The 22,337-nt window shown below is 38.3% G+C and overlaps 1 protein-coding gene across 1 annotated transcript; it reads left to right on the top strand.

Annotated features, from left to right (window-relative positions):
- Positions 1-2,293: 2,293 nt before the first annotated feature.
- On the top strand, positions 2,294-21,558 carry LOC119735870 (fibropellin-3-like). The gene is made up of 8 exons (XM_038209813.1): positions 2,294-2,314; positions 3,215-3,368; positions 4,299-4,412; positions 5,513-5,686; positions 6,266-6,354; positions 6,573-6,720; positions 19,760-19,873; positions 21,042-21,558. Exons 1-8 carry the CDS (start codon positions 2,294-2,296, stop codon positions 21,140-21,142), a joined length of 915 nt encoding a protein of 304 aa, XP_038065741.1. The 3' UTR covers positions 21,143-21,558.
- The last annotated feature ends 779 nt before the right edge of the window (positions 21,559-22,337 follow it).

Genomic DNA, 22,337 nt, shown 5'->3' with positions numbered 1-22,337 from the left:
ACTCTACCGGTTATGCTCCATTTTATCTCATGTTCGGCAGACATCCAAACCTACCAGTTGACTTGATGTTCGGACTCAAGTCCACGGAGAGAGAAACACCAAATTACGATGAGTATGTCGAACAGCTGAGGGACAGACTTCAAGCCTCGTACAAAAGGGCTAGCGACTTCGTCAAGCAGGCAAAGGCGAAACAGAAACGCCTTTATGACAGAGGTTCCTGTATCGCCCCCCTACGTATAGGTGACAGAGTCCTTGTCCAAAATAAACATCTGGTCGGAACTAGCAAGTTAGCCGACAGGTGGGAGTCACAACCCTACGTAGTAATATCTAAGCATCAAGACCTTCCGGTGTATACCCTCCGTTCTCTTAATAATGGAAGAGAGAGAACCGTACACAGAAATCTGCTGACTCCATGTATGTTTCTGCCCATGGAAGAGGCCAGCTTGATAAGAGACGTGCCCCTGACGAACACTCAAACAAAAACAGAGCCCGACACGGAACAGGCAGATGACCAACCTCAAAAGATAGGCATGGAAGAAAGTGAAACCAGCGAGGAAGAGGTGGACATAGCATTTCTCCCAGTAGAAACAGAATCACCTTCACCTTCACCACCTGTGCTTACTCCAATGATTGATCTTGGTACGAGAAACAGTGATGATACTTCTCCTTCAATCTTACCACCATCACTAACTCCTGAGGTACTGAGCACGCAGGCTAACGAGACCCCAGATGAGTTAAACATCTCTGACAGCACAGCTTGTCTCACACCACCAAGCCCTAGACCTACCAGAACCAGAAGACCTGTCAGTAGGTTGACATACGACTTCCTTGGTCAAAACAAACAGCAGCGAGCACAGTACCAATCACATCAAGAGAGAGTCAACGCCGGAAGACGACTGTTTGAAAAGTGGAAGGAACCAAAGATGGCCGAGACAAGAAGAAAAGCTTGTCTAAGACTCCTTCTGCGAGAAAACAGTCCAATCTAACCATGGCTCTATCCCAAATATAATTGTATATATTAAATTTAATTTGCTTTTAATAATGATGTAAGATTATCTTGCGAACACTGGTGACAGAGATCTTGAAAAGACGAAAATTATGATCTCTTTATTTTCATGTATATTATGCATTATGCTATTACAAGGTTGATCTTCGTAATCAAAGGTGGATTATATTGATTTCCTTTATATAGAAAGTAATGTTACCATGTATATATCTTCTGCATCAGAATAACTTAATTGTCCAAAACGACAGATTTTCAGGGAAACATTTTGATATTAATCTAAGTGATTTTGGATAACTGGTGTTCTAATTAAGTTAAAGAATACTTTTTTTGACTTTGAATTTCCGGAGGACGAGGAGCCGATCGGATGTTTGATTTAGTGGTTATAATAATGACATTAGAGAGTAGAAGTCATGATTCTGTTTATCTTTATTTAATTATTTAATACTTTCTTACATTATCATTGTATAAATAGTGTACTGTTAAACAAAATGTCGAGGACGACATTTTCTCTCGAGGGGGAATAATGTGGCGGTTGCGATGCGAACCCCCCTCTATTTATTTTTACATTACGTAATCGTTATCTGTTATTTAAATTGGCGAGCGCCCTCTTGGTTTTGTAAACCAGTTCGCGCGCTTTCCACATTTCGTCATTCTGTTTTCGGTCGAAGACCAAGTAACACGTTGTCTTCGTTCCTCAACAGGTAATGATCTTTTTACATTTTACCTCAATCTTTCTCATAATAATAACTTATATTAATTCACAGTTAACAGGTACTATCCTTGAGTAGATTTAGATTGCTCTTAGGTCATTTTAGTTGATTTTGGAAGCATATTCGATTATTTCAGGATATTGATTGACTTGTGATTTTTCATGTATTCAAGAATTCATTTAATTATCTTATCGTAAGAGTGATAGATATTTCGATATTGTAGAAGGAATTCAGCAGTTCATTTCTTCATTATTATATAAGATTGGATTAATTATCTTGTATTTATTGGGTTTTCACAGTAAAATTCAATATGGCGGACGCTGCCCGAATTTAGGCGCAAACCGCGGGATCTTGAGTAAATATTGATGAATCCTTTTTGGTATTTAGTATCTAGATTATTTCATAAGTATTTTGTACAGTCATTCTTTTGTATTTTGTATATTTGATTCTGTTTTCGGTCGAAGACCAAGTAACACGTTGTCTTCGTTCCTCAACAGAAATAAACCAGCACAAACTGAGAATCAGCCGTTCAGCCCGTATTGTTTAGAAGGGTCACATAAGTATATGCATTGCCCTTATGGCAAAGTTGTGTCCCAAAGTGTGACGTCATGATTACGTCATCGGGGTCACGTGACGTCATCAAAACGTGCATATTTTGAAGTCCTATTTCTACAGAACTGTAAGTCCGATTGGTTTGAAACTTGGTATGTGGGTAGACCAGGATGTATTAAAAATATGAGGTAACGTCATGATGACATCATCATGCAATTTTATATGAATAATTGAATTTTTGGACCTTTGAAAAGTGTATGACCTCATCATGACATCAAAAATGCCATTTTTCAAAACACATATAAGGAAAGGTCTGATCGTCATGAAACTTGGTGGGTGGATAGATAATGGTACTAGTATGCAAAGTCTGAAGTGACGTCACAATGACGTCATCGTTTGATTTTTAATGATTTTTTTATTTTTTATTATTTTATTCTGCTCTCAAATTGCACACTTCCTTTCATCGGATTAACTGTAAACTTGGTTCACGCCCAGACCAAAATGACAAAATGTGCATTGAGAAGGGTTTTCAAGATGACGTCATCGCAGGGCATGTGACGTCATGTGATAAAACTTTATTTTTGGAATTATTCTAAGCATCGTGAACAAGCCTTTAAAGGTATTAAACACTCTAAAAAGTGAATGCAAAGGACAAACATAGCATAAACATTTGTAAAATGCGAAAAAATCCCTGTGTTCTGTTTTCAAACAGACATACAGCTCTAGTTTCTTTCTTCGATTGCTTTCTTCTTAGCAATCGCTCTTTTCCAATTGTTTTACTTTTGTTTGACATACAAACGAAAAAATAAACCATATTCCCAAATTTCCCGAAGGTCTGCCACATATGGGAGGGAGGTCTTCCTAAAAGGTTGGAGTACAAACATAAGAAGGAAAATATAGAGGGTCCCCTATTGAAGGCAAACGGGTGTGTTTGTTTGTGTTTTAGAGTGGCTACACCAACTGGGGTCCCGGGCTGCCTGACAACTACGGCTACGAGGACTGTGCCTACATGGACCCCGGGTTCTACGGCGCAGGAGGCAACTGGAATGATGTCTGGTGCTTTCAATACTACAACTACATCTGCAAAAAGAGGATCACACGTATGTCAACGAGTCACGAACTTTGAATGATATTCGCTCCTTCCTATCGTCCACCAAGGCCAATGCACGCTGACCTCGATATATATTTCCCTCAGATTTTGTCTTTGAATCACTACAAGACATTCCCTTTGGTTTTCGAACATTTTTTTCCCTTATTTTTTTTTAATTATCCCACAGATACGTTTTATGAAATTCAAACAAACGTATGAATATTGGATGAAAAATGGGCACTGATGAATTCGAGATAGAGATATGTGAGACTGTGGCAGATAAACGACAGCCTTTTAAATTCTTTAATGGAGTAACTATAAGCAGTCATGTGACATTCGTGGTTTTCCTCACCATAAAAAATCACTTTCCCATCGAATCTCCTCCATATTGGTTCGCTGAGAGGCGTTGTAAAAGAAGGAAACTGATCTGCATCGGGACCACTAATTACTTTTACCACTACTTCCTTTCAACACCCCCCCCCCCTTGCTTACTTTATGTCACTGGCTGTAAAAAATATTGTATCAAATGAGAGCCATGGTTGTAATTCACGGTACGCGGACTATTATGTCCCCCAACACACACTTTTGGATCAGAGGTAGGGCTGTTGGATCACCCTCGTCCCCCACTTATTCGTTGTGAGAAACAAAAAAAGGCGGATTTTGATCCCCCCAAAAAACTTTTGAACAATGGGAACGGGACGTTTGAATAAGAAGTCGGACCAATGGGACGTCGTATGGACCAATGAAAAGTATAGACCAATATGACGTCGGACCAATGGGACGTCGGACCAAAGGGACGTCCCCGTCGCTGGCTCCCCTTAAAGAACAGTATTATAGCTTGTGTTATGGGTTTGAGTGGTTTGTTTGCTTTTTTGTTTCTTTGTTGCTTGGAGGTTTTCATCTTCATTTGTTTTTATTGGTTTTTGTTTTATTCCCACAGCCTCAAGTTGTGATGACAAACCGTGTCAAAATAGTGGAGTCTGTGAAACCGATGGGACTGGCGGTTACCAGTGTAAATGCAAGGCAGGTTACACCGGCAAAACCTGCCAGGAAGGTACGGCCTTTGCTCTAAGCTTATACGCATCGAATAAAGAAAACAATGAATAATTCTTTGTTGTCTGCATGCCCTTTGCTGTGCATTATCCCTCCAGAATAACCTTTTTCCCTTCACTGTATCACTGGAATGCATCACGACAGCAAGTTTTTTATGCCAATCCCCCCCCCCCCAAAAAAAATATTTTTTTGTTAACACATTATTGTGAACATACAGATTTTGTACCCTCCTTTGCCTCATAAAAAAAACTACATTTACCTTTTGATGATTTACGAACATTTTGATGGCTGACCACCCGCCTCCCGTCAACTGATTGATATTAATCATTTTACATAATAGGAAAGAACACCCAAACTTTCCTTAAGAACCCGGATTAACGTCATTCATTCTAAAGTATAGCAAATCTTCATTCAATGCTTCATGCCCTTGGATGGGCTTTGAGCACTTATTTAACTTTTAATATCTACCTCTTCATTAGTGCTACGCAGCACCTCATTGTGTGTTCGAATGTATCGCCTCGTCTTCCTCTGCCTTTGGAATTGGACTTTTACATCCGAGTTGCTCCTTTAAAAATATCCTGGATCCGCCACTGTGTCTTAGACACTAAGCAGACAAGTCCCACTATACTCTCGTCGATTAGAATATTGTGCCTTCGTTCTTTTGTTTAATCGTTTGTCTGTTTTTATTTTTTGGATTCGTGCATTTTTCAATCAAATTCCGTTTAGTTAGCTCAAACACGTGGACACGTGTGGTTTAGCGGAGGAGCAAATGATTCGTGATCGTGAGGTTGTGGGTTCGAGCAATTGATGTCCATTACTAATGGTGATCAATGGTTCGGGCCCTTGAGTAAGGCGCTTTTACTCCTCTCAGCCCAAGTGTTAAATGGGTACCGGCATTATTCAATGCTGGGAAGGTAACAGACTCGCTGTGGAGGAGGTGTGGCAAAACCCCCGCAGCCGCATATGAGTTGGACCCAATCGCTAAAGAAAGAGAGACGGGCACTCCGTTCCTGTTAACACAGGTTCCTCCTTTTTTACCTTTTCGTTTTAGTTCACACAATATAAAGATTGTTTTCTTCCCGTTCCTATGTCTTTGCGCAGACAACTATTGCCAGTCTGGCTGGAACCATTACGGAGACTTCTGCTATCGCTTCTCGGATGAATATTTACATTTCGACGATAGACATACCTGGCAGGGCGCTCTGGCGAGATGCCAGTCGGACGGGGCAAACCTAGTCAGCATCCACAGCAAGGACGAAAGCAACTTCATTTTCGGTAAGAAAAAACAAAACCAATGGCTTCAAAGAAACCTAATACGCTTTGTTTGACTTTGTTTGGTATGATAGAAAAAAAAAGACGAATGGTAACAATGGTACCAATAGGTCTCCGCTAATTCCAACTACGTGGGAATATCGTAACCCATTTTGGGACAGGCCTATACAAATATGCCGCACGAATAAAGACAAATGGTTACCAGAGCCCAATTCAATGGCTCTGCTTACCGTTAGCGAAAATTCCCCGCTTATACTGTAGCCGATTTTTTTTTAGCAGGAAAACTGGCTTCTTCGCATGCGTACATCCAAAACTAAGGATTGTGTACTTGCAGGGTTAGCACGTAATGTTTGTGCTCTACAGCAAGGCATTTTATCACTTTCAAATAGGAACTTTGTAAAAAAAATATACACAAACTACTATACTCGGGATTTTAAAATAAGGACTGGGAAATCATTAGTAACGTCCCACTGTGGCAACGTAAAAAGTGTAAACCGGATTATCATCAGTTTAAGAACGCCATTACTACCGTAATTACTTGTTATTTGTTTTAGAATAATGCGAGGTTTCGTTTGTGGATAGATCACATGGGATACAGTAGAGGCCGTTTTTGGATTGGTCTTACCGATCAAGAGAGGGAAGGGTTCTTCAAGTGGAGCGACGGAACAAAGGTATACTAAAGTCAATCAAAGCTTAATTAACTGATTATACACCGTTAAACTATATAATATTGGATTTGTTAGGATCGCTTTATGTAACAGTTTTTAAACATTTGAACTCGTTTAATGGGAGAGGCGTTTTTTACTAAAAGGCTCGATTAAAATTTCATACGATTCATTCTATCCTATAATGAAAAAAAAACATATACAGCTGTTACCCTTTTTTCCAGCTGGACTTCATCAACTGGAGCCCACGGATACCCGACAATGCTGGCAACGAGGATTGTGCGCACATCGATTCCGTATACTTCGGCTCACAGTGGTCGGACGTTTGGTGTGGCCAAATATATGGCTACGTGTGCAAGAAGGCTGCGGAAGGTAAGAGGGTTTATCGAACTACTTATGTATAAAACATCTGTGAAAAAAGGCAGATGGGCACGAGAAACTGGTTAATATTGCTTGTCTTTTTAGCAACAGTGGATCTCTTGGGGTCCAATTAGCACGGGCCATTCAGGATCCGTCGTTGTTTTTAAGGGGTGCGCGTGCTCAGTGGATATTATCCACCACAATGTTATTTTTGCTTCTCCCTATTTTCAACGAGTGGCATAATGACGGACTAGATTTCTCCTACCGTTCAAACGGTTAGCAAACACTTCAGGCTGCTTCCTATCCTGGTCCAGCATGTGTGCGTCCTCAATTGAGCATGTATCATTCATCTTCACCCAGAGTTATAACAACGTGGACACAATACACAACCCACTGCAGATGTATTTTTCTTTGCAATGACGTTATCATGACGTCATCATGGGCCACATGACGTCACCTCAAAACATTATAAATTTAATCTTAGAAATTCAATATAAAAATCGACCGTGAGAGACCAGAACTTGAATTTTGCGGGAATCGATATGATAATACAGGATCTTCAATTCATCTTGTGCGTGCAAAATCACGTGACCCTTCCTTCCGGTCCAAACCGGAAGTGCCTAATAATTTGAAAGTGGAAAAAGATATAAACTTGCTTTTAAGGATGTTAGTCTGTGGGTGGGTTGAACCTTCTAAAAAATAATCGGTGACGCCATGAAGAATTCGAGCGCCCTCTAGCGTCGGGTTAAATAATGTCCAAAACGCATTTTCAGTTGATGTCTGTGGCGAACTTTGCGGTAATCGCTTCAAAATTAATATACATGATCACCTTAATGCAGACAAGACCTGTGCGCGAAAAAAAATGATTACGTAATCAGAATGGAAGTTACAAAGAAAAGACCTCTTTTCCTTTGAAAATTGCTAAAAAATCAACCGTCAAAGATATCATCAAGTTTTGTGCTTTAAATGACACTTTAATAATAGGTCTAAAACTTCCCAAGGTTTCGTTACGATACATTAACTAGAAGATGCCCTGCAGCCCCTTGACATTTGAAGTTGAACGCGCCTTCGTCTTGAAACGCTCATTTAATGCCACGTATATTGTCTGTACAGTAAACTGGGGATTATTGCGTACAAAAGGGGAAATCCCGACAAAAAACAGTGTGCTCTGATTGCGTACAAAGAGATTCCCCGTGCTCGCTTCTTGAGTGTCTGGTTTTACGACTGTTGTATGTTAAGTATTAAGCTACATGTAACGGCTGTTTCATGGACCAATGCATTTTAAGTGTTTTATCAGTGTTTTGTACACGTTTATTATGACAACTTCTTAACGCAAGCACATTTTTTACTTCTGATGACGTCATATGATACTCAAAAATTGGGCTGGCAAAAGCGCCCGTTTGGGCGCTTTTTTAAATTGGGCACTCTTTTCTAAAAACATGCGCAATGTGGTGACGAGGGTATGACGAGCAATATTTTGTATTGCGCTAATGGTGTGCAACCTTTATTTTTAGAGATATGAACTATTTAATGGGTTTTTGTAACGATTGTGCTCGATAAGTTTAATGTCCAGCAGCATACGCGCGTGCAGATCCCTACCTGACTCTTTTAAACTATCCTTTGTATAATTACTACACGCGCTATTTTCCAACCCTCAACCCTCAACATCAACAATCAACTATCAACAATTAACATCAACAATCAACATGAACAGTCAACATCAACAATCAACATCATTAAACAACAATGAACATCAAGAATCATCATCAACAATCAACATCAACAGTCAACATCAACATCAACATCAACAATCAACATCAACAATCAACAATAACAATCATCAATAATCAACATCAATAATTATTAATCAACATCAACAATCAACTTTCAACAATCAACATCAACATCATTAATCAACAATCAACATCAACTATCAACAATTAACATCAACAATCATAACAGTCGACATCAATAACCAACATCAATACTCAACATCAACAATAACAACAAAGATCAACATCAACAATCAACATCAATAATCGTTAATCAACAACACCAATCAACTATAAACAATCAACAACTGACATCAACATGAACAACCACCGTCAAATTCAATCAACATCAACAATCAACATCAACATAAACAACCAACAATCAACATCAACAATCAACATCAATCAACAATCAACAATGCGAAAAAGCCCACCCTCTAGCCCAACACCGTGTGTTTGTCCTCTAACTGTAGTTTTTACTATTTTTATTCATTTTAGATGATGACTCAATAGCGGCCAATCATCGCAAAATTAATTAATGAAATTCTTGTTGATGCATCTTTTTAAGTACTAACGTGATTCTTGTAAACTTTTTAAAAAGGTTCACAATCATTAGTGAAAAAAGTCCCATTTCTTTTCCGCTTAAACGTTTCAACGTGTAACATTGCATCCTTGGAACAACTTCCATCGTCGCCGTTTTCTCAAACATCCAGACATGCCAAACGATGTAAACATTTTTTTATTCGATTTCGATTTTTTTCCCCACTATTTCGCTTTAAACATCGTACTTAACCATTTTGACATGCTTATGTAAAAAGCAAAACATTATTAATTTCTTAACTGCATTAATGATGCAAAGGGGCGGGCATCTTAATTAGTGCATATTGTGTTTTCACGAAGAGACACAAAGAGCCACACATCTTTATTACATTATCAGTTGCGGGCGCCTAACACGTGCGCCTCCTCCCATGTAAAATCACGTTGATCAGAAAGGGCCCAAATGTAGGAAACATGGATTTTCGTTTTCACAAAGGGACACACATCTAGTTGATTCTTGCTAATTATGTATTGTGCTGATAATAACTGGGTTTGCACAACAACTTACCTATCAAAGAATCATGTGAATGTTTTCTTGCAGTTTTAAAATGGGAGGAGCTTCTCTTGCGATTATCTTGAAAACCTTGTTTTGTTTTACAATCCACATGGGTGGCTCTGAAAACGGTGACGCAATAATCATCACAATACCTTCCCTTTTGCGCTGGTACCCACCTCGCTGCTGCTGACCTCTGATCACTTGACTCACCTTTTGATGTTGCCGATGGAGTTCCGCGCGTAAACCACTGACCTACGTGTATAAACAACTATTATACCGCGTGGGCCATTCCAAGCTCACGTACAAAAACCGCTCAGCTACACATTGGTTTCCTATACCTGCATTCCAATATGGGAGGGAACCTGTCTCAACCACTCCCGTTGTTTAAAATTACCCAAAGAATCAACAAGATCTTTAGAAGTATGGAAACTGTTTTTTTCTGAACAAAACTTTTATTACCATTTATTATTAAAATAATAAAAATAATAATCCAATAAGAGTTCAAATAATTCAAAAAATTCTGTGGGTACAAGAAAAAAACCTCCGTCGCCAAATATACACAAAAGTGAGTGCTCCGAAAAATAAGCCGGCAGTCACCAAATTTTATACTGCACAGAGACAGAATGGCACCTATAGAATAGCATTGTTTTTCTTCCCTTTCTGCAAATCTAGACTATTGTTATCCAACACATTCCGTCAATATCTCAGAAGCATTTGTGATATTTTTCTGACAGTATCTTTCCTCACAATAACGGTCAATGCAGTGGGTAGTCCAGTACTTCATGTAATACCAAAATTTGGATGTAAAAGTGAGAGTCATTTGTTTTATTGTATTTGTCAGTCTAATGTTGATGACTTTTTTTCAGATTTTGACCAATGCGCTTCACAGCCGTGTCAGAATGGGGCTGCCTGCAACAATTTAAAGAATGACTACAGTTGTCAATGTCTCGATGGCTTCGAGGGTAATGACTGTGGAATCAGTAAGTCACTTAGTCCATCAGCAAAGGTCACACATTTTGGCCATCGCCTTTATCAAATGAGGGAGTAGATAGAGAAGGGAGGGTTACTTGGAAAATATCATTGCAGCGGTGGCATCTTTATTGGTGTTATCACCCTTTTCCTTAAAAATGGTCACCAACCTGCTTGTTACCACACAAAAAATGTGTTTAGCAAGTAACCACAATAAAACAGTTTCTTGCCAGCACCTCATTCTAAAAAAATATGCATGTGCGCATGACTGTTTACAAACTTATGGCAAGAAACTGTTTTGAACCGTATTTACTAGATGAGCACATTAGTAGGCCAGACAATGATATCCACACAGAGTCAATTAGGCCACAATAATCAGAATATCTACATTTAAAAACTTGGTCCCATAGTCAATTTGACCACTCTTGGAAAATTACTCATTACTCTGTCAAACATTATCAGATTTGGACGTCTGATGTCTCATTTCAAAGTGAAAAAGCGTATCTTCCATACTATTTGTAATATCTATGATGGTTACACATTCCACGTCAGGCATTCCGTTCTATTTTTGTTTTAAATGTTTTCGATACACACTGTATATTTTGAAATTTATCTCATGCATTTTCAAGGGAAAAAAGGTATTTGTTCGGGTCAAATTTACACGGTTCATTTTCCAGGTCATTTTGACACAAAAACATTTGGAAAAGTGCCATTTTGACACAGATATTGTAATTTTGAACCTAAAATTGGGCCAAAATAATAGAGCACGGATTCCTGGTCGAATCTTACAAGGAACTTTCAAATGTAGACTCAAGGATAACCCTTACAATTTGCAATTTTTCTCAGATATTAATGACTGCGCCGTGCAGCCATGCCAGAACGGTGGGGCTTGTTCCGATATGGTCAACGACTACCATTGTAAATGTGGAGCTGGCTATGAAGGAAAGAATTGCACCGTCAGTAAGTACTATCCGAATCAATCATTTAGACATCTAATAATTTTTCCTTGGTTATTAATTTTGCACTTTGGATAGCAACGTTCAAGATTTAATAGGTAAACAAAATTGTCTTATGTACCTTTTTTTTGAAGAACAAAGCGACTAAGCGAGGGTTGTTTCGTGTTGACATAACTTCACTGTCTACCGAACTGAATGCATTCAAGATTCATCCATTGTTTTCAAATTTAGTATTGATTTTGCTTTAATGTTTCATTTTTTTAATGAATATTTAAATTTAATGTTACATCCATCACGGAAAATGACACCCATGATTTCCCTTTGATCTCCATTTGCTACTTTTATTGGTATTAATTATTTTCGCTCTCATTGCAATCTGATGTTTCCCTTTCTTGATCACTGATCAATTTGCTTGTTTTTCCTTTTGTAGTTCAATCCTCCTTTTAAAAATTTGCATTGTTAATGTTTTGCTTTCATTTTTGTAATTCATCCCTTGTAATGTTAGTGTTTGTTTGTTTACGTTTTGGTTGGTTTTATTCCATTTGTATTTTCTTGTCATGTCAAGTCTACTTTTTGGTGATATGGGGGTGGCAAAATCATAATTCAAAAATACAGAGTCATCACTCCGCCTAATTTTTTTATTTTATTTGTATTGATAATCAGATATCGATGAATGTGACTCACAGCCATGCCAGAATGATGGTACGTGCGTAGATTTGATCAATGACTACCGATGTGACTGTGTGGCTGGCTTCAATGGAAAGGACTGTGGGATCAGTAAGTCTATCTTTGACGCCGACTCTCTAACCCTAAAGGGGCCAGGTTATTTTGACCATCTCTCAGCCGGGTAGGAGGGGGATTCAGCCCCCCCCCCCGTAAGATCTCGGCCATTGAGAGACGAAAAAATTTTAAACTCGGCACATGCATAGAGCAACTCTTCATAAAGATACCCAAGAAATTTCATGACTTAAGTTCAAAGGGTTTTGGAATTATGGCTAATTGAACGAATGGCAATTCTGGTCTGTGTACCCGACGTATATGGGAAAATTCAGTTTTCACGGTGCGTAGCGCCGGATTTTTTTTCTTTGCGCAACAACCCCTTGTCCGATTTTTATGTTTTTGGTGTCAAAAGATGCGCAAGGCTTGAGGCCGAAAAGTCATAACAGCTTTGGCTGCAAAAAAAATATTATAAAGGCTATCCCGGAAAAAATCGAAGGGGGGGGGGCGGATTCCGCCCCCAGCCCCTTTATGGTTAATGCACTTTATACGCGCCATCATCAGCAACATAGAAACTTCGCAAAGCCATCAACCAATGACTCTTGAAGGAGGAGTCAAATTGACTCTGTGTTAAAGTCCACCTAACTCTTTATAAGAGTTAGGGGCCATTTGACCGGTTTGAAGTGTAATTTGACACCAACGACTGTGGGATGGGGGTCAAATTGACTCTACTTTATAGTCAACTCACTCTTTATAAGCGTAAGGGGCCATTTACTCTGTTTGACGGGGCACTTGACTCCGATTTGGCTATGAGTGAATGCCACAGTGGTTGAATGCAAGGACATAAACACTGCGCCAGCCTGACCCCAAAGTTATTAAAATCTCTCCGACTCAAATCCATCGTAACAAACAGAGAAACAAACTTGTTGTAGCCTTTACATCAAAAGGGGACTCCCTCATAAGAAAACAGGTACTTATATGCTAGTACAATCGCAACGGTTACATGTCGTCACCGTTTTCACGAAGAGCCACATATCTCCAAAATTACAATTTTTTTCGATTTGGATTTTTTTCGATATTTCGCATTAAAACAATGTACTTAACCATTTTGACATGTTTCTGTAAGCAAAACATCATTAATTTCTAAGTTACATTAATGTTGCAAGGGGCAGAAATCTCGATAACTGCATTTTGCGTTTTCACGAAGAGCCACATACATTTTGGCCCTTTGAACGCGTACAAAACCCATTGCACGGAAATACGTAAAAGTAGGTCAAATGAGATTTGCGTTTTCACGAAGAGCCACATATCTTTGTTACATTTTCAGGCGCGCGCGCGTACTCACGGGCGCCTATGGAAATACACGTTGAACAGAAAGGGCCAATATGTTGGAAACGTGAATTTGCGTTTTCACAAAGAGCCACATATCTTTACTAATTAATTTCCACTAATTAACTGCTTTATTAAGTCTTATTACCTGGTTTATGTAAAACTTCAGCTCACGTAGAATCGTGTGATGGTTTTCTTGCTGCACAAAGTTGTTGCAAAGTAGTATTTCTTGCAGTTTTAAAATATGAGAAACTTCTTTTGTGATTATCTCGAAAACACTTTACTTCAAAATCAACATAATATATATAGTATGTGGCTGTTCGTGAAAACGGTGACGATGTATGTACTTAAAAATAATGCTCAGTAACATTTTCTTTTCTTTTTTTAATTTAGATATCGATGAATGTGAACAATTTTCGCAGCCATGCCAGAATGATGGTACGTGCGTAGATTTGATCAATGACTACCGATGTGATTGTGTTGATGGCTACGAAGGAAAGGACTGTAAGATTAGTAAGTGTATCTACGTGAACAATGCCTTAATTCTTGCCATTATTTTACTTCTCACTGTCTTAAAGCCGGACCTTAGCATTTACCAAAGTCAAGGTTTTAGTATTCCGCCTGAAATAATGTTGTGTTGAGGAAATTATCACCATCGATGGTTTCACAATAAGCGTTGGACCAACTTATTTTTAAATGGAAACACTAAAGCGTTAGCACAAGGGGTCACGAGAAGGCTTTTATTCCTCCCCTATCCCGTTTCATATATATATATCCTGTGTTATAGTTAAAATGTAACGTAAACTTTGTTAAATATACAAAGTAAGGAAAAGTGACTTATTTCAAGACAAAAATTAACAATACACTACAACGATAAGCAACAGGAGATCCGACCATAGCAAAGAATTGAGTTATACAATGTTTGACATAAGGTTGGTTTTAACATTTTTGTGAATACATTTAAGGGACACTAAGCTCCACTGATATTTAAAAAAAAATGCACTTTTTTAAACATTCTCATAATTCTAGAACTAAACGTGTGTGCTGTGAACATTAAAAACGGAAAAGAAGTCGAAATTGTGAAGTGCCAGTTCTCATGTGATCATGCTTTATTTTATCCTTGTATCCAGATATCGATGAATGTAAATCACAGCCATGTCAGAATGATGGTACGTGCGTAGATTTGATCAATGACTACCGATGTGACTGTGTGGCTGGCTACGATGGAAAAGAGTGTGAAAACAGTAAGTTGCATTACGCTTAAAAGTGTCGACACACTTGTGCCGTAACGTGTAGACTCTACCTCTCGAAAATAAACAGACTATTGTGTAGGCGTATACAGCTGTGCCGCTGGCAGCTGTCCAAAATTGGCACTTTATGAGCGATTTCTGAACCATTAGTGTGAAATAGGGAAATCACCATGAAAATGCCGGCATTCCAATTCAGGCAGTAACATGTTTTAAAGTTGATTCCGCCCCCAGCCCCTTTAGGGTTAATGCACTTTATACGCGCCATCAACAGCAACATAGAAACTTCGCAAAGCCATCAACCAATGACTCTTGAAGGAGGAGTCAAATTGACTCTGTGTTAAAGTCCACCTAACTCTTTATAAGAGTTAGGGGCCATTTGACCGGTTTGAAGTGTAATTTGACACCAACGACTGTGGGATGGGAGTCAAATCGACTCTACTTTATAGTCAACTCATTCTTTATAAGCGTAAGGGGCCATTTACTCTGTTTGACGGGGCACTTGACTCCGATTTGGCTATGAGTGAATGCCACAGTGGTTGAATGCAAAAACATAAACACTGCGCCAGCCTGACCCCAAAGTTATTAAAATCTCTCCGACTCAAATCCATCGTAACAAACAGAGAAACAAACTTGTTGTAGCCTTTACATCAAAAGGGGACTCCCTCATAAGAAACAGGTACTTATATGCTAGTACAATCGCAACGGTTACATGCATGTACTTAAAAATAATGCTCAGTAACATTTTCTTTTCTTTTTTTAATTTAGATATCGATGAATGTGAACAATTTTCGCAGCCATGCCAGAATGATGGTACGTGCGTAGATTTGATCAATGACTACCGATGTGATTGTGTTGATGGCTACGAAGGAAAGGACTGTAAGATTAGTAAGTGTATCTACGTGAACAATGCCTTAATTCTTGCCATTATTTTACTTCTCACTGTCTTAAAGCCGGACCTTAGCATTTACCAAAGTCAAGGTTTTAGTATTCCGCCTGAAATAATGTTGTGTTGAGGAAATTATCACCATCGATGGTTTCACAATAAGCGTTGGACCAACTTATTTTTAAATGGAAACACTAAAGCGTTAGCACAAGGGGTCACGAGAAGGCTTTTATTCCTCCCCTATCCCGTTTCATATATATATATCCTGTGTTATAGTTAAAATGTAACGTAAACTTTGTTAAATATACAAAGTAAGGAAAAGTGACTTATTTCAAGACAAAAATTAACAATACACTACAACGAAAAGCAACAGGAGATCCGACCATAGCAAAGTATTGAGTTATACAATGTTTGACATAAGGTTGGTTTTAACATTTTTGTGAATACATTTAAGGGACACTAAACTCCACTGATATTTAAAAAAAAATGCACTTTTTTAAACATTCTCATAATTCTAGAACTAAACGTGTGTGCTGTGAACATTAAAAACTAAAAAGAAGTCGAAATTGTGAAGTGCCAGTTCTCATGTGATCATGCTTTATTTTATCCTTGTATCCAGATATCGATGAATGTAAATCACAGCCATGTCAGAATGATGGTACGTGCGTAGATTTGATCAATGACTACCGATGTGACTGTGTGGCTGGCTACGATGGAAAAGAGTGTGAAAACAGTAAGTTGCATTACGCTTAAAAGTGTCGACACACTTGTGCCGTAACGTGTAGACTCTACCTCTCAAAAATGAACAGATTATTGTGTAGGCGTATACAGCTGTGCCGCTGGCAGCTGTCCAAAATTGGCACCTTATGAGCGATTTCTGAACCATTAGTGTGAAATAGGGAAATCACCATGAAAATGCCGGCATTCCAATTCAGGCAGTAACGTGTTTTAAAGTTGATCCAACCAATAAAGGAGAATGGAGGGTCTTCTGACTCATGGGCGCGGTTCTAAATGCAGGCGAGACTGTGAGCATAGTCAACAGACTTAACGCAATCACTCCCAGGCCACAATTAACCAAGTATAGTCTATATCCATTATTAACCTGCGTCAGTTGGTGACAGAATGTCTTGGACTTAAGCTCTCTTAAAAAAAACCATGTATTTTATCGGTCAAGACTTGATGAAACACAATACGGGGAAGGAAGTTCACTTTAGGGGAAAATCAACGAAATTGTAACATTCCTCCATAATTCGAAGCCGGACTCGTCAGCATTCCGACCACTGATTTAGAGCAGCATACCACAGCAAAACCACGCTAACCGCAGTGGAATATTAAGTTATTCCAAATTACGTGACATATTTATTCCTCCACGTAATATCGTCACCGACACCACGAACTGACACCCTCTGCATCACACGTATGCAACATTTTTTGAAAATTCAAATTTTCTTTTTTTTGCACATATTAGCAGTTTGTATCATGATGTTTAACATGACAAAGTTAAAATTGCTGAAATTATCTAAACTAATCAAATTTTACTAAAGAATTTTCAAGAAATTGGTCAATTCTGGTGTTTTTTGTTACCACAAAGTGACCCTGCACAGGGTGTCAGTTCGTGAAAACAAAAATGTGCGTGTTTTGGGAGAGTGCGCGTATGCAATAGCGTTATAAGTGAGTGTCAGTTCGTGAAAACCAAAATTGACCCGTTTAGGGAGAGTGCGCGCACGTATGCGAAGTGTGTGCGCGCACTCTCCCAAAACGCGTCAATTTCGGTTTTCACGAACTGACACCTATCTTAATGATTTAATTGCTAATTAACTAAGCAGATTTTCACAATATAACGTTTATAATTGAGTAGTTTAAGCATTTTCACGTGATACTAAAACCTCTAAAATAGATGGAATATTTTACCGAGTAAATTCGTGTCAAACCTTTAAAAGCGTTTTTCTCCGATTTGTATTTCTGCAACGCTGACCACCGAGTGTCGGTTCGTGGTGTCGGTGACGATATGTTTCAAGCATGCACGTTGTCAAATTACCGAAAGGCAAAAAAGAAACCTTGCACCCAGGCCATTTCCCATAAATTTACTCTTTTCGTATTACAGTCATGGCGCCAATTGTGTGTGTGTGTTTTTTTCCTTCATTTTTTGTCACACTTTCGTTTAAGAAAGGTTTAAAGTAGCCTGAGTATCAACCGTTGTCCCACGAATCCCCTGTCTCAGGTCCAACGTCTGATAAGACTGATCCTCCCACCCAACCAATAAAATATGCTGACTTGTAGCTAGTTCCCATCTAAAACCATTAATTATCTCACCTCTGCGCATGCGCTTCATTAAATGCTATTTTTAAAACGCAGTGTAATCGCGAATTTTCCAGGTGTGTCATTGTGTCAATTTTTTTCCACATCTAAAACGGAAATATTTATAAAACTTTAAACAAAACTACTCTTTATGTAATATATAATTGTTCCAAAATATTGTTAAAATAGATACCTTTGGTTACAACACATTGTGCACTTTTTTTGTCTATTAGTTTAATTTATTAAATAGCCGCCATAGGAACTAGGAATTGAGATATCAGCTTAATATGGGCTAGATGCAACAGATAAAGCGCCCAAAATGATATCACGGTTGAAAAATTATCATGGGGGGGGGGGGGTTAAAAAAAACAAGGAAAAAAAGGAGGCGGCGGCTTCCCAAAACGAGGCGGCCGGGGACACAAAACATGTATTGTTTAGCGTATTAGTTCGCCTAAATTGTCGATGTTGCAAACTTTGAAATTTGGTTTTATGATCGATTGGCACGTTGCTTTCGTAATCTATAAATACTGTAATGCACAGTTTTGTCCGATTGCCAATACGAGGGAGAAATCTTTTAAAAAAATGCTGCGGGTTCAACTAAACATTTTTTATATTATTGTTTTGTTTTATTTTTATCTACTTCTAATAATGAAACCAAGACTTTCCTCAAAAGTGAACTGTAGCTCGAGACCTAGAAACACCTGTTGATTAATAACAATGTGAAGGAAGTATAGTTATACGAGTATATGGGTGGGAGAAAAATACCAGCCGAATGTTCTTGGGAAAACCTAGGGAATGAAAAGTTAGTCCACATGTAGACCATTTCAGGAATCGTACCTTGGCCACAGTGGTTCAATGCGAGCACATAACCACTGCGCCAACCTGTACCAAAAAATATTACAATCTCTCAGACTCAAATCAATCGTAGCAAACAGCGAAACAAACTTTACATTAAAAGGGGATTCCCTAAAAAGAACACAGGAATTTATAGGGCTAGTAATACAACAACAGCTACATATGTAAACTTTAAAAAATAATGCTCAGTAACATGACCATTTTTGTTTTAGATATCGATGAATGTGAACTATTTTCACAGCCATGCCAGAATGATGGTACGTGCGTAGATTTGATAAATGACTACCGATGTGATTGTGTGGCTGGCTACGAAGGAAACGACTGTGAGATCAGTAAGTGCAACTACGTGAACAATGCCTTACTTCTCGCCAAGTTGCTTCTCAGTGTCTAAAAGCCTGATCATTAGCATTAACAAAGTCAAGGATCGAGTATTCCACTTGAAATAATGCTGTGTTAGGGAAATTATTACCGTAGCTGGTTTCAACATGAGCTTTGAATCAACTCATTTTTAAATGGATATGAAGCGCCTGCATATAAGGGGTCAGGAGAAGGCTTTTATTTCTCCCCTATCCCGTGTCATATAATAACCCGTATTTCAATTGTAACATTAACTTTGTTAAGCATACAATGTACGGACAAGTGATTTATTTCAAGACTACAATTAACAGCACAAAACAACGAAAAACAACAGGAGATCAGACCATAACAAAGAATTGAGTTATCCAATGTTCGACATTAGCTTGGTTTTAAAGTTTTGTGAATACAAACAGGGACCCTAATAGTTCTACTGATATTTAAAAAAAAACGGTTTTGAACATTCACATCGAAATTCCAGATCTACATTTGTGTGCCGTTAGCATTTACAACTAGAAAAGAGTCGAAATGGTAAAGTGCATGAGATCATGCTTTATTTTATCCATTTTTCCCAGATATCGATGAATGTAAATCACAGCCATGCCAGAATGATGGTACGTGCGTAGATTTGATCAATGACTACCGATGTGACTGTGTGGCTGGCTACGATGGAAAAGACTGTGAAAACAGTAAGTTGCAATACGCCTTAAAAATTCTGACACACTCGTGCCGTATCATGTGGGCTGTACCTCTTAGAAAAAAAGAAGCTAGATGTTATTTTATCAACAGGACATATTGCTGTTTTGTATTGTTGAGTGTTGATTGGTGATGTTGTATTGTTATGATGATATTAATTGTTGATATGTTGATTTTTATTGTTGATGTTGATTGTTGATTAGTTGATGGTGAGTGTTGATGTCGGTTGTTGAAGTTGATTGTTTATGTTCAGTGTTGATTGTTGATGTTGACGGTTGAAAAATAAGGCATTTAGGAAAAGTAACCAAAGTTACCCGAGGATCAGAAATTACCTTTCTTTTGATTGGACAATCGTCAACTATCCTCCAATTTTTCTTCATCCATTGATCTGCAGAACATTTTAATGACCTTAAAATCAATTGAAACATTTTGTTCAAATGTATGATATAAAGTACATGATGTTATATCATTACTTATCATGGCGTACTTAGTTTGCATAATGGCCGGTTTTGAAGAGAGCCACCTTTTTTGGAAGATTGTACCAAGGAATGCAGAAGGCGGGAGTGGGAGAAACGCTGGTGGAAAAAAAGAAATTCAATGGAAAGGGCAGTCTTTACAAAATACCACCTCTCCGTCCCCACCCTCGTCCCCACCCCCCACCCTCCATCTGGCAACGCCTTTGGTACAAATCTTGACGAAACTGACATGAACAGTAACATGTTTTAAAATACACCATTATTATATGAGCAGAAAGTTTTAAGTGGCCGCCTAAGAGAGGAAGCCTGGGCTCTGCAAACTGACATCCCCAACCACACAGCGACACCAATGCCAAGTTTACGCTCCCCTCTCCCACTGAACATCGCCACCGGTTGCCACATTGTATTCTAACCGTCTAACATGAACACTGTTTATTTTGTAACACAGTGTGCGCTTTTTATAATTTGCTGCAGCCAGCTTTTTTTTTGCCGTTTTGTTCCGTCGAAACACAGACCTCACTTAAATGATTAACAATTTAAAGCAATCAAATTGAATAACAAATAATAATCAGTATGCTCTATAAAGCTGTACAAAACATTGTTTTCAACTTTTGCGAAATATGTTTTACAGTATTGTCGATTATTTCTTAGATAATATTTTAATCCAATTTCTGTTTTTGTCTAGACATTGACGAGTGTGCGTTAACAACTTGCCTGCCCGGTTTCGTCTGCGTAGATGGCATCAACTCGTGCTGTTGCATGGCAACAAAATCAATGACTGTTTAAATGACGCCAACGTTCAGATGATCAGTTTCAGGACAAAGCAAGTCGCAAAATATCCCTTAATAGTTGCATCATCATGGTTTGTTAATGTTTAACAACAGTTGCCATTTTCCCCTGTTTTTATTGATTTCATAACGTTTTTCCTTTTCTTTTGAATTAATATTGTGAAGTAACTACAGACTATGCGTTTCTGACTTTTTCCTTAGGCCAACGTTGAGATAATCACTTTGAAGTCAAGGCAATTTGAAAAAGTTACCTAAGATTTGCATAATCTTAGAGTTGGCAATGAAATAATGGTAAAGAAATTTAAAACAAAATCATTTTACTTTTAGTACTGATCATAATAAAAATATAAGATATCAAACAATAACTTTCAGTTGGTCCAAACATTACAATAAAGTTAAAGATTCAATCTTGCATACCTTAGATATTTGGGATGATTTTTTTCCTATTTATTGAAGTGAAGGTATTGATCGTTCGTGTCTGTCAATTTATTTACTAACCTGAGTGGTGGCTTCCCCCCCCCCATCTTTTTGAACATTAGGGATGGGAAATTGGATTGTCACCCTAATGTTTGAGGTAAGAAACGGAGGGGGGGGGGGCATTTTGAGATCATGAAGTCACTTGCCAACGATTCAAATTAATAACAATTTCTTAAAAGGAAAAACAGAGTACATAAACGTTTGCAATGTACGGTTTTATGTGAAGTAAAGTGGCGTAACTGTGGAAGTTTGCAATACATGTTCATGTTGTTGGGCAAAGCTAATCCAATTACGTACTTGGACGCTATAACGGAGCAGCGAAATTCATGCACTCCCAAACATGGGATTTTGAAAGTTTTGTTTCTCAGAAAATATGCTTGGTATGTTTCATTATAATTAAAAAAGAAATTCTGAACTTCATGTCAGTGAAAAAAATCGCCGTCATCGATGTCGAAACCTCAATACTGTTAGTCAAGGCCGACCATCAAATCTGGAAGAAATCGTTCGAAAATTTCCCCAAATGCATGCATTTATTCCAATTTCTAAAAATGTATCCCAGTTGTAAAGTCACGACTAGTTGAACACATATCACCTAAAAGTATTCCGACTTTCATCTTAATCTGTTGCTGCGGACGCTAGTGTTACATTGTGAACCATCTCCATGGGAAATTTTTAAGATGATAAAAAAATACTTGGCCATCGAACCCATGTACCTT

The sequence above is a fragment of the Patiria miniata genome, unplaced genomic scaffold (genome assembly GCF_015706575.1).
Source record: "Patiria miniata isolate m_02_andy unplaced genomic scaffold, ASM1570657v1 HiC_scaffold_29, whole genome shotgun sequence".
Lineage (NCBI taxonomy): Eukaryota > Metazoa > Echinodermata > Asteroidea > Valvatida > Asterinidae > Patiria > Patiria miniata.
The sequence above is the reverse complement of the archived record's forward strand: the minus strand, read 5'-3'. Positions and strand labels throughout refer to the sequence as shown.